At 37.4% G+C, this 12,196-nt stretch overlaps 1 protein-coding gene across 4 annotated transcripts in view; it reads right to left on the reverse strand.

Annotated features, from left to right (window-relative positions):
- The window catches only part of Cd226 (CD226 molecule), a 96,914-nt gene that overhangs the window by 15,642 nt on the left and 69,076 nt on the right, over nt 1-12,196 (reverse strand). For 3 of the 4 annotated variants that reach the window (XR_012910250.1, XM_075968103.1, XM_075968102.1), the window contains exons 5-6: nt 2,841-2,888; nt 27-123 (exon numbers count right to left, since the gene is read on the reverse strand). Coding sequence is in view for 3 of the 4 variants with exons in the window: in XM_075968103.1 (XP_075824218.1) it covers nt 27-123; nt 2,841-2,888 (145 nt within the window). In the remaining variant the exon portion in view is untranslated. The remainder of the gene's footprint in view (nt 1-26; nt 124-2,840; nt 2,889-12,196) is intronic. The other variant, XM_075968105.1, reaches the window with a different exon arrangement.

The raw sequence follows: 12,196 nt of genomic DNA on the forward strand, positions 1-12,196 counted from the left end.
GACTCAGGCTAATGTGTTTTACTTACCTGCTATAAAAAATAATTGTGATTATAATTAGGATAACCAGCAACAGCGAAACTGATCCTCCAGCAATGGGAAGTATAAAATGTTTATTGGCTCCACCTAGAAAAAAATAAGGCATGAATTAGTAATTTAATTAAGGCCACCAAAAAAGGAGGGAAAATGAAGGAAAGATCCAATAATCATTACAGGATAAAATCAAACTCAAAGAATTTAATAACAATAGGACAGGGTAAGGGGAGAAAGGCATTTTTCCTTAAGATTCTCCTTAATTCTTATGACTATCACAGGTTTTTATTACTTCCTTTACTAAACTGGGTTCAACAACAAGAAGAATATGGAGCTGAAAAGATGGTTCACTGGTTACTTCTCTTTCAGAGGACCTGTGCTTGGTTCCCCACATCTACACAGTGGCTCACAATTGCCTGTAATTGCGCACCTGAGAATCTGACACTTTTGGCGTCCAAAAGCACTTATGCTCACACTGACATACATTACACAGATATGCATATATACATAAAGTAACAAAAATAGATCTTAAGAAAGAACAATAGTGGTAATGGCACCCATTGAACACTTAAGCTCTTTCATTATAATATACAAAAAAGCCCTTGCAGAGAAAAAAATGCAATGCTGGAGTAATATACTAATAGAACTGCATCTTATGTTGACGTATACGCTAGGTAGACGTATAATGATGAAGGAGTTAATTTCAGGCCTGCCCGCTGTTCCTTCTACAGTATATAACTGAAATGTCTACCAGAATTTTTTAAAATATACTTTATACTACATTTGAATATATTTTAAAAGTGATATTGAAGTTAAACATGTTACTCTGACTTGGTGTTGTCTGGAACTCTAAATTGTTCCCTTGACTGATCACTGTTATAGCTGACTGGCCGCTAGCATCATCTTTCTGTGCTCAGAATTCTTGCATGTCTCAAACAAGGTGATAAATCAATATTTGAAAGAATGATGAGTTACTGCTTGAGAAATCCCACCTCTAAGGTACTAGATTGAGGTGAGACATTACTCCATGTTTCTCTGTGACCTCCTGCCCACTACCACCCTCATCCATTTTCACTCTCAGAGCATCTTGTGAGATGAGCCCCATCACTATTAGTTGTTGGCAAGGGTGAACCTGAAATGAGGTTTACCTATTGTCTTTATTGCTGTCTACTAGACAGCACATTTGCCACTGCAGTCTGGAAATCAATGACAACGTAAGAAGAATATCTCTTTAACTCATTCTACCTCATATTTCTTCAGAACATCCCATACTTCCTAAGTCACAGTTTCACTGAATCCTTTTCTTATGATAAAAACCTTGAGTCTAGACCAACTTTATTCAAAAGAAACTAAGACAAATGATAGATGTTTTCAAGTTTTAAACATGTTTAATCCGTGTTACAAGACTAAGTGAGAGCAACTATACAGTGGTTTTCCTTCTGAGTCTGGTTTATGTCATTTAACAGAATAGCACAAGGTTCTTCTCAGTGTCACAGATGACATCATCTTTTCTCTGTACTGCTGAAAGCTACATCGCTCTGTCCATATATTCCATGTTATTTATTTATTTCACCAGTGATAGACATGTTGGTTGTCTATATGTTGAGTGCTGTGAATAAGGCAGACACATAGAGACAAATACTAAAAGTCCAAGTGTACATGAAATATAAAAATGCTGAAATCTTTGATTTCTGGCACAGAGCAGGAAGTATTGAAAATGGGATCATGTTCAAGGGTACAAGCTTTTGTTATATGAAGAAAAAGTTCAAGGGCTATAGATTATAATACAGGTAAGTTAGAGGTGTGCTAATTAATTTGGTGATGGTAATCCAGGCTGTATATTTACATATACCAAATCTTTATATTGGACACCTTGAAAATATTTAAGCTTTGGGAATATATATATTTAAATTTTTAATAACTAGAAGATGGCTCAGTTTGCAAAGCATTTGCCTTAATATCACAAAGACCTGACTTCTGACCCCATGGTGTCACACTCTATATCCAATAGAAAAGTAAACAGATCCTGGGATTGAGTGGGCAGGTCAGTGTGAGGCCCAGTTACCAAAAGCAAGATGAAGAATTTCCAAGGGACAGCACTTAATGCTGCCCTCTGGTCTTCACATACCCACTTCACAGGTACACTTGAACAGACATAAACATGCATGCACACATGAGTATACACACATACAGATTTAAAGTATATTTTCTTCTTGTTTTTTGTTGTTTTTTCCAAATTTTCTAAATGATATGTTGTTTTTTAATCAGAAGATCTATGAACCTATATATAAGTCTACATTCTTAAAACAGAATGATTATTAGACTTTAGTCATTACATTTAAAAGACAAAATTTGGGGAACTCCTTTTTAAAGGAGATTCAGAATCATTAAGAGTTAAGATCATGTTTTTGCTGTGTTCAATTATATGACTTTAGACTATTTTCATCAGAGTTCTCAGCTATAAATCCTAGTTTCAAATGCTTCAGCTTGAAACATGTTTCCCATGACCAGCCTTTTTCAGTAAATCTGACCATTAGTGTCAGGTCCTTTTGTTCAGTGTCTAAATGCTTACAGTCTCTCAATGTGCTGGGTAATGGGACCACAGAGGGTGACAAATAAACACTTACTTTATATTTCACTAGTTGAACCTTTATTGCTTTGAAACTCTCCCCATGTTCTAAATCAGACACCAAACAAGCATTTCCCCTCCAGAAATGAATGTATAGAGAAGCACAGCTTCAGCCCTACTTGGCCCAGTACAGCCTGAAGCCATCGCTGTCCTACCTCCCTTCCCTGCCTTCGTTATGTACCTGCTATGGGAATGGCCAGAGTAGAGCTTGGATGGACCTCCATAAGACCTGTGTGGATTGAAAAACAGAAAGCATTCAGGATGCTTTGGAGAGTTAATCAATACTTCATAACACTCATTTTTCCCCTTAAGTTCTGCTAATAGATCTGTGGTTGAATAATGTCAGCCCTCAAGTCTTTTTCCTAAAGAAAGAATTATTATCTGTTCCCAGTGGTCCCTTTCTAATAGCTTTTTTCATGTATTCCAATGCTGTATTGATTCATAGGAGGACAAAACTCTCTTGAACTATGAAGCCATTATTTTTCCTCCTTTTACAAAGGATAAATACAGTTAAAACAATTTCAAGCAAGTCAGTAAAATTTATAAATGAATAATTTTCTCTAGGCCTGTGGCCCTCCAGGGTAAGTTTCTGCCAGACCAAGTATTTATGACTGAGTTATAAACCTTTAGAGAAGACTCATGATAGAAATACCACTTGTTCTGTCCAGCAGGGCTAGACGAGCAGAGCTGTTGGCACTGCCCACTGTTTGTCTTCGTTAGAGATTCAAGGAGGTCGGTGGTGAAGGCACCAAATAATGTAAAATCTAAATAATAAGCTAAGTGCTTTGGGCCAATACTTTGATCCTAGTACTTTGGAGTTGGAATCAGGATTATCAAAAGTTCAATGCAGCCTGGGATACATAGCAAGCTTAAGGCCGGCCTGAGCTACATGAGACCAATGTGGGCTTTTTGTTTGGTTGTGTTTGGTTTTTCTTCTAAATTTTATCTTGTGGGACAGTTTGCAATGGCAGAGGGCAGAAAGAGAAGGACAGGAAGATGAATGGGATCAGGATGCATGATATGAAATCCACAAAGAATCAATAAAAAGTTAAAAAAAAAGAAACCAACAACCAAAGAATCTAACTGGACCAGAGAAGGTGAGGAAGGACACACATACAGTACCAGGTATTCTTTTCTTGGTCATTAAAAGAAGAAACACAAATGTTAGACCTTAATCTTAGGGCACAAGAAATATACATGCAGTAAGTTTACGTGAAGCAGATATGTATGAGCTCACAGATCCTGAAATATCAAGTCATTCTACATTTCAACTCAGCATTAGACAGAAAAATATCTCTAATATGAAATTAATTAGCATCAAACTAAAAGCACAGTCATTGAAGATAGATGTGGAGCTTAGACCTGTCTTCTGCTTTGTTTCACTTGAAAAGTTCGTATAGGATATTTAATCTCTTTGGTTAAGTGATGAAATGATCAAAGAATCAATGCCAAGTATGTCTTTGATATTTAAATAAAACATATAGTGGAATTTTAAGTATTTTCAACACTATACAATGTTAATAGCACAAATTATACACTCATAGTTAGATTTTATACACACAATGCAAATTAGGATTAACTAAATAAGCCATTTTTAGTCATGTTGAAATGTCACATTGAAGTACTTCTGTATCATAGATGCTACTTGCTCCTATAACTAGTCACCCTTCTAAGGAAGGTTAAAAGTAATTTGTATGTGTAAGAATATTCTAGACCACTACGACATCGTAAACCAAAATTGGTAAATGAAATATACATCAAGTAGATTCTGGTATTCTAACATCACTCCAGGTTTCCAGAGACCACCTGTCAGCATAAATTAGTTTTCTAATCCTTATTTCATAAATGTTTTTCTGTCTTACATGAAGGAAATCCCAGGGAGTAAGTGGCTTTCTGAGAATTAAGGAACCATGACATCATCCTTTAATCTACAGTGACTGAAATGTGACAACGGTATTTAAATCAGCACTGTTTGTGGTTTAAATGAGAATAGCCTATATAGGATCATATGTTTGAATACTTGGTACCCGGTTGGTGGGACAGTTTGAGAAAGATTAAAAGGTGGGCCTTGTTGGAGAAGGTATGTCACTAAGAGTAGACTTTGAGGTTTCAAAAGCCCATACCATTACCAGTTAGCTGTTGGAGGGTGAGAGCTGTTCGTTGGTCCCAGCTACCCAGCCACGAAATAATCACACAGAAGTTGTATTAATTAAATCACTGCTTGGCCCATTAGATCTAGCTTCTTATTGGCTAACTCTCACATATGAATTTAACCCATTTCCAGTAATCTGTATATCGCCACTTGGCTGTGGCTTACCAGCTAAAGTTCTGGTGTCTGTCTCCAGAGGGGCTCCATGGTGCCTCTCTGACTCTACCTTCCTTCTCCCAGCATTCCATTCAGTTTTCCTGCCTACCTAAGTTCTGCTCTATCAACAGGTCAAGACAGTTTCTTTATTCACCAATGGTACTCACAGCATACAGAAGGGAAACTCACACCAGTTAGCTCTCTCTTTCTCTCTCTCTCTCTCTCTCTCTCTCTCTCTCTCTCTCTCTCTCTCTCTCTCTCTCTCTCTCTCCCCTTTTCCTCCTCCTCCTCCTCCTTCTTCTCTCTCTCCCTCCCTCTTTCTCTTTCTGCCTGATGGTTGTCGTATCCACATATAAGCTCTCAGCTATTGCTCCAGTGCTGCCCTGCTCCCCACAGTGATGGTTATGGAATTAACCCTTTGGAACCAGGAGCACCAAATTAAATGCTTTTTTGATAAGCTACCTTGGTCATAGTATTTTGTCATGGCAATAGAAAAGTAACTAAGATAATAACTGAGGCAAAATAAATGGCAAATGCTTTTAATTGGTAGTCACTGAGAAAAATTTTAAGTCTGAATGTATCTTCCTCCTGAACATGTCTTACTCTTATATATTTGCTTCAAATTTTTCAAGCATTACTTAAGTGCATCATAAGTCAGAATGTCCAGAACTGCACGAGCCTCACTCACTTTTTAGTGACATACTTGTAGAAAATAACTCACGATACTAGTAACATACATCCTATAGCGAGGCCTAACTTCCTAATAGCCCATTCAGCTATAATTTCATTTACTGACTAGACCATTGATTAAACAGGTGCCAATATAATCCAGTCCCCCCTCAATCGTGCCTCCAGCAGCTACACTTAGCTAGGTACTAAATTTTCAATGTGAGCCTTTTGATTTGATACTTCATATTAAAACTGCAAGATCTTTTCCCCCAACAATGGAAAATTTGACTTTGGGGACTTTATAACACTTTATTTTTTTAAATGATACATATGTTAATGTGGGTACTTCTGAACACTTCCTTTTTCTGTGATGTCAGTCAGCCCTTCTGATGTTGGCTAGGAAACATTTTCTTTCACAAGCTTTGCTTTGAATCTTTTTAACGAAAGCTAAGAGCATGTCTATATGCTATTAATTCGAATGCTTGCGAGCTCTAGGCCCACTAATGAGGGTTCTGGAGTCTCCAAATACAATTGAAATTTGAGGATTTTTTTTCTTGACACTGATAGCTTATTTTGCAACTATGTTTGTATTACATTATTTTTTTTAATTTTTCGAGACAGCGTTTCTCCGTAGCTTTTGTTTCCTGTCCTGGAACTAGCTCTTGTAGACCAGGCTGGCCTCGAACTCACAGAGATCCTCCTGCCTCTGCCTCCCAAGTGCTGGGATTAAAGGCGTGCGCCACCACCGCCCGGCTGTATTACATTATTTTTAAGAGCACATACATTTGTGTGTGTGCATTGCTATTTGTAAAAGTACTTATTCATTTGTAAAAGGACATATTTATCTAGGCAATAAGTAATTTGAAATTTTAACGAATGAGTTTTTAGATTAGTAAGTACTTTTAAAATGTAAGTAGTAAAATTGGATTATGTGGGCACCCATTTCATCAATTTGTGAATGGATTAATGAATTCGAAGCTGAATGAACTATTAGAAGGCTAAGCCTCGTGGTTTTTAAAGAGCCTAACAAGACTCTTTAATTTATCAAAGTTATTAATAAATGAATACCATAACACTAAAATTAAAAGTAAAAAGAGGGTAGAATTAATAAGTTTCATGCTCAAGTCAGTAGTAAATGTTAAGAATTAAGAACAGTGATTTGATCTAGCTAAGTCTATTCTGACCCAGACATCTGGGTGCAAAATTTAGGAATTTGTGGGTTTTCACAGATATATGTAAATGTTCTAATTGTACTCAGTGAGTTATATAAAATTCCCTCAGGGAATTGCCAGAAAATGATCACAACCCTTCTGATTTTTTCTCTCACTCCTTCCTTTCTTATAGCATTAGTTTCAGAGAATATAAGCTCTGTCTGTTTGACTAGGACACTATGGAAATCTATTTAAAGATAAATGAACTTCCTAGCATACTTCATGTTGGAGAAGTACTCTTCTCAAGAACCAAAGAGCTATAGCTTTGGAATGTCATCACTAAGGAAAACATAGCCTATGGGCAGGTCCTATAACCCAAATTTTTCCCTGCAACCTCCTGCTTAAAGATTGGTGAAGCTATTTTTATTTTGATAAAGGCCGTTAGTTAAAAATAGATGCCACTCCAAGTCCCAGGTGAATCTGGCATGTTCTGCAGGATATATGTCATGAAAGATTCTGTCAAGTCTGTTTACTTGAAGACTCATAATTTATCTTTAAAACATTTATGCAATGAATCCCACTTGTCTACATTAAAATGTTATTTCTTACTTTGTTTCTAGTATATCACCTGAGAGTCACAGCACACTCTAAATTCATGTTCATTCATAAATAAAATTGTTTTGTTTCTCTTTCACCTTTGGAGAAGTTTTCTGGGCAGGGACATTTTGTTTCTAATTACATTTCCCCAGAACATTGCTTCTGTTATTGCTGTTTGACCAGGTGTGACTTTGTACAACGGTGTTCCTACTGTGTTTATCCTCAAGGACACAAGAGGAAATGCCCAATGTCCCACTTTCTTAATTGAAGATAAACAATATTCTATCTTCAGGTTTCAATAAGACACATAATAGGCTACCATACTCATGTGTGTATTTTTCAGTTGTAGAATAAAAAGTCACAGAAACATGAGATAATGTAAATAGCCAGCAATGCTAGTGTAAAGAGTATGCTTCTGTTGTATAGTGATATTTTATTTATGTTTTAATAAATAAAGCTTGTCTGAAGATTAGAAGGGCAAAGACAAGCCATTAGAGATCAGGCAGTGGTGGTATACATCTCTAATCCCAGAATTTGCCAAAAAGGCAGATGTATTTTGTGAGTTCAAAGCTACCCTGGACTCCACAAGATCAATGCAGAAACAAATCTAGGAAGTGGTGCCTCACACCTTTAATCCCAGTAACAGGGAGTCATGCACCTTTAATCCTGACACTAGAAGGAATATAAAATGGGAGGTGAGAGAGATTTTGTCTGCTCAGTCTGCTTAGTCTTCTTACTCTGCTGAGTCTGAGGATGTCCAGCCTTGGTAAAAGTAAAACCTCTCTAGTGGTTTAACTGCTTTGCTTTCCTGGTTTTCAGGTTGAACCTTGATATCTGTCTCTGGGTTTTTATTACTCTTGCTACACTATTGCTTCCTTGGGGGATTTGGGATGTTAAGCCTTCACTGACCAACAATGGGGGAAGAAAAGCTTTAATTGCTAACTACTGCTCTGATCCAACTGTCTTAGGTCCTTGAGGTCTGGTGTACAAGACAAAAAAGACAGATCAATATACGAAGAAGAAAATAAAAGGGAATTTTAAGTGGAAAATAACAATATGCTTGGGATTTTCTCCAGATTCCTAAGTAGTTGGTCAAGGGAGTAGGTTGTGCCATGTGCTAAGCATCTAGTGCAGTGGTTCTCAACCTTAATGACACTGTGAACCTTTAATTCAGCTCCTCACAATTTGGTGACCCCCGACCATAAAATTAGTGCACTGGTGTTTTGCAATGGCCCAATGCCATATGCAGCTACCCGCAGGTGTTTCTGTCATGAACTGGGATTGTCCTTTGCCCAGATCCTACTCCCAAAGTTATGGGTGTCTGGGTTCCTTTCAAATGGCTGTAACACAGTACCAGAGGGTAGGTGACAATAATCAGACATTTATTTGAGTGTTGTTTTTCACACCTAATGCTTTCACTCAGGAGGTTAAGGCAAGAAGATTGGCACAAATTTTAGGCCGGCTTGGACTACATACAAAGTTGGACTACAAAGTAAGAACATGTCTGCTCACCACCAGCAAAAGAACAGGCAGCAGAAAGCTTCTCATTGTATCATCCAATGGTGGACAGTGGAAAGACAAGGAAAGCTGAGAATGAGAGAGAAGTAAAGGAGCTATACTCATCCCTCTATAAGGAGCCTGCTCATAGCAAGTAAAGCACTACCATGATAATGGCATTTATCTGTTGATAACGGTAGAGCCCAATTAAAGCTCCAACATTAACACTGCTTCACTGGGGACTGGATACAATTAAACCACATAATCTGCTCGTCTCTTTTTAGTGTAGACTTGACTTTATCAGTGGCCAGCATCCCACCTCTAGATTCTCACACCAGCTGTGACTGTGCTAGTTCCCCTAGGACTGTGTGTGGAAGCAGCCTCAGATGATTTCACTAACCAACGCAAAAGCCCCTTAAAAATGAGGAAAATAGTAGGTGAAGAGGGACTCACTCACACAGGACCTGAGCATGAAGGTAGTAACCAGATGAACTCGCAGCTCACAGTGCTGGAATGAAACAGTCAGAGATCAGGCCCCACTTGTGAACAACCTTCACTTACTTCACCTATCAGTCCAGTGTAGATAAATATCTAAAAGGAGGAAATCAGAGCTCCATGACACCTGCTTCTGGAGTAAGCAACAGAACTTTTACTTTGGGCAGAATGAGGAGCTGAGGCTAAGAACAGGCACTCAGAAGTCTGGGTGCAGGCCTCAGCGGCCCAGCACATATATTTATTAGCTAAGATGCTTTGAATAAATTGATTAAACTCATTATGCTTCACTTTTTTCATCTGTAAAGTGTGGATAAAATAAAACTGCTGTGAGGAGCAAAGGAGTGACTTTGCATAAATCCTTAGGCCAGCATGCAGCGTACAGAGAAGCATGACCTGTTGTAGAAGGAGCTGCGGGTAGCGATAGGGGTGGTGGGCTGCATTCCCGGCGCCCAGCAGCCCCTATCACTACAACCCGTTACATCCTTAGGCCAGCACGCAGCACACAGAGAAGTATGACCTGTTACATCAAAGATAGATCAACACAAAACCATGGTACCCAAGATTCAAACAATATGGTGTTTTAGTCAGCTTTGTACTACTATGACAAATACCAAGAAGAAAAAACTTAGAAAGTAAAACAGGTTTTATTTTAGTTTCCAGTCAATGATCAAGTTGTCTCATTACTTTGAGGTCTGTAGGGAGGAGTCCTATGGGAAAAGAGCTCATGGGAGAAGAAAACCATCCACCTCCTATGTAGAACAAGGTAGCCAGACTCTCATCATCAGATTCAAGGGTACACCACTGTGACCAAAAGACCTTTCTCTCACTGTGTGCCATCTCTTACACATTCCACCACCTCTAGTAGCACCATCAAGGGAACAAACTTTTGGTACATTCAAGATCGACATTAAAGCAATGCCATTAAATAAGACCTAAACATAAATGCAATGTGTATGTTGTTTGGGGGGATTTAACATGACATACACATTCTGCGTTAAATGTCTAACACATGAATTCTCCCTAATTTTAAGCAACTTAAGAACGAACATTTCTTGATGCTTTTAAAGTGTAGAACAAACACATAAAAAGAGCAATATTATTGTACAAACCCTGTAGTTTTATACTCTAGACACAAATATAACAGCTTGATGTGACATGATGTTATCATCTATAAAGTTCACACTCAAGAATTATGCAGCTGAGTTACAAAGGAAATTTCAAACAAACCCTATAATGTTTTAAGTGGTTTATGATTTGTATTGGGCTTCACTCATAGATATCCTGGCTGTAAATGACAGTTGGACATGCCAGTTAGAATTTTAACTACCCATCAAATTTCTAATCTTTTAAAAAGCCAGTGATTGTTGGTTGCATGATTATATTTCAAAAGTTATGCCTTGCATTTTTGGAGTCAGAAAGAGAAAACTACACAACATAAAAGCAAAATGAATTGTTTTCAAAAACTGAGATTTGGCATGTATGCCAATGTTAAGTACATATGTAAAACTACCTATACAATGACATATTTATTAACTGCTTTGCATGTAGTAGACCAATAATAATTGTTTTGCTTCCCTTCACAAATGTTCAGACATATATTTATCCTTAAATATACATACAAATAAGAGTGAAGACTTAGTGTTAATTTTTCAAATTAAGACATAAAAAGTGAAGACATTAATATAAAAACAATTACATTTTGTGAGCCTGCATTTTTTCTGCATCTGTAAACCTGTCTTTTATGCAATCCAAGAAGGGGGAGCTTCTGTATATCATGACCCTTGAGCATCTCTAATGTGTAGCCACTGGAAATATTCCTTTGCTAATACCTTTGCTAATGTCTTTTTCTCTTGGTACCAGTTCTTTCTTGCATTCATGCACAGTGTTATCATTTAGCTTTTCCATCATTTTTCTCACTGTCACTATGACCAAAACCATACTTAATCTCTATGAGTCCAACTAGAAGCACTGATATTCCACATTTATACTTGTTCATGAAAAAAATCAGTTCCTTTGAATTAATAAAGCAAAATGTCAGTGCCATTTTGAAACATTATTGCACCATGACTACTTTTGAGTTCCAACAAAAATGAAGTGTGCTAAATGCATTCTGAAAATAAATCATAGTGAGGTCAATGTATGATGTGGGATTCCCCTCTGTATGCAGTGATTACCATTGATTAATAAATAAACTGCTTTGGGCCTATAACAGGGCAGAACAGAGCTAGGTGGGGGTGGGGGGGGTACTAAACTGAATGCTGGGAGAAAGAAAGTAGAATCAGGAGAGGCCATGTAGCCCTGCCAGAGACAGATGCCAGAGGGAATCTTGCTGGTAAACCACACACGTGGAGATAAACAGATTAATAGAAATGGGTTAAATTAAGATGTAAGAGCTAGCCAATAAGAAGCTAGAGCTATTAGGCCAAGCAGCAGTTTAATTAATACAGTTTCTGTGTGGTTATTTCGAGTTTGGACAGCTGGGAATGAACAAGCAGCTTCCTACTACAAATGTATACTGCTAAATATTTATTTTACATTTTACAGATGTTGAAAAATAGAAAATATATTTCTCAATTGGTCAATACTTTTGAATCACTTCAGTGTAAAAAATAACTTTAAGGTGCAAACTGGGCTTTCAGGATATATCTCTGAGAATGGCAGATTCATTCTTGCTCTTCATGTCCTGATCTTTTAAATAGTCCTCCAAAAAGCCATTATACTGCCATTGAATATTTGTCAAGAATCAAATTAGTATGCTTGAAATTCACATATAATATTCATTTAGATAATTAAATTGAAATACTCAAAACTGTAATTTCCATT

The sequence above is a fragment of the Microtus pennsylvanicus genome, chromosome 4, assembly GCF_037038515.1.
Source record: "Microtus pennsylvanicus isolate mMicPen1 chromosome 4, mMicPen1.hap1, whole genome shotgun sequence".
Classification (NCBI taxonomy): Eukaryota; Metazoa; Chordata; class Mammalia; order Rodentia; family Cricetidae; genus Microtus; species Microtus pennsylvanicus.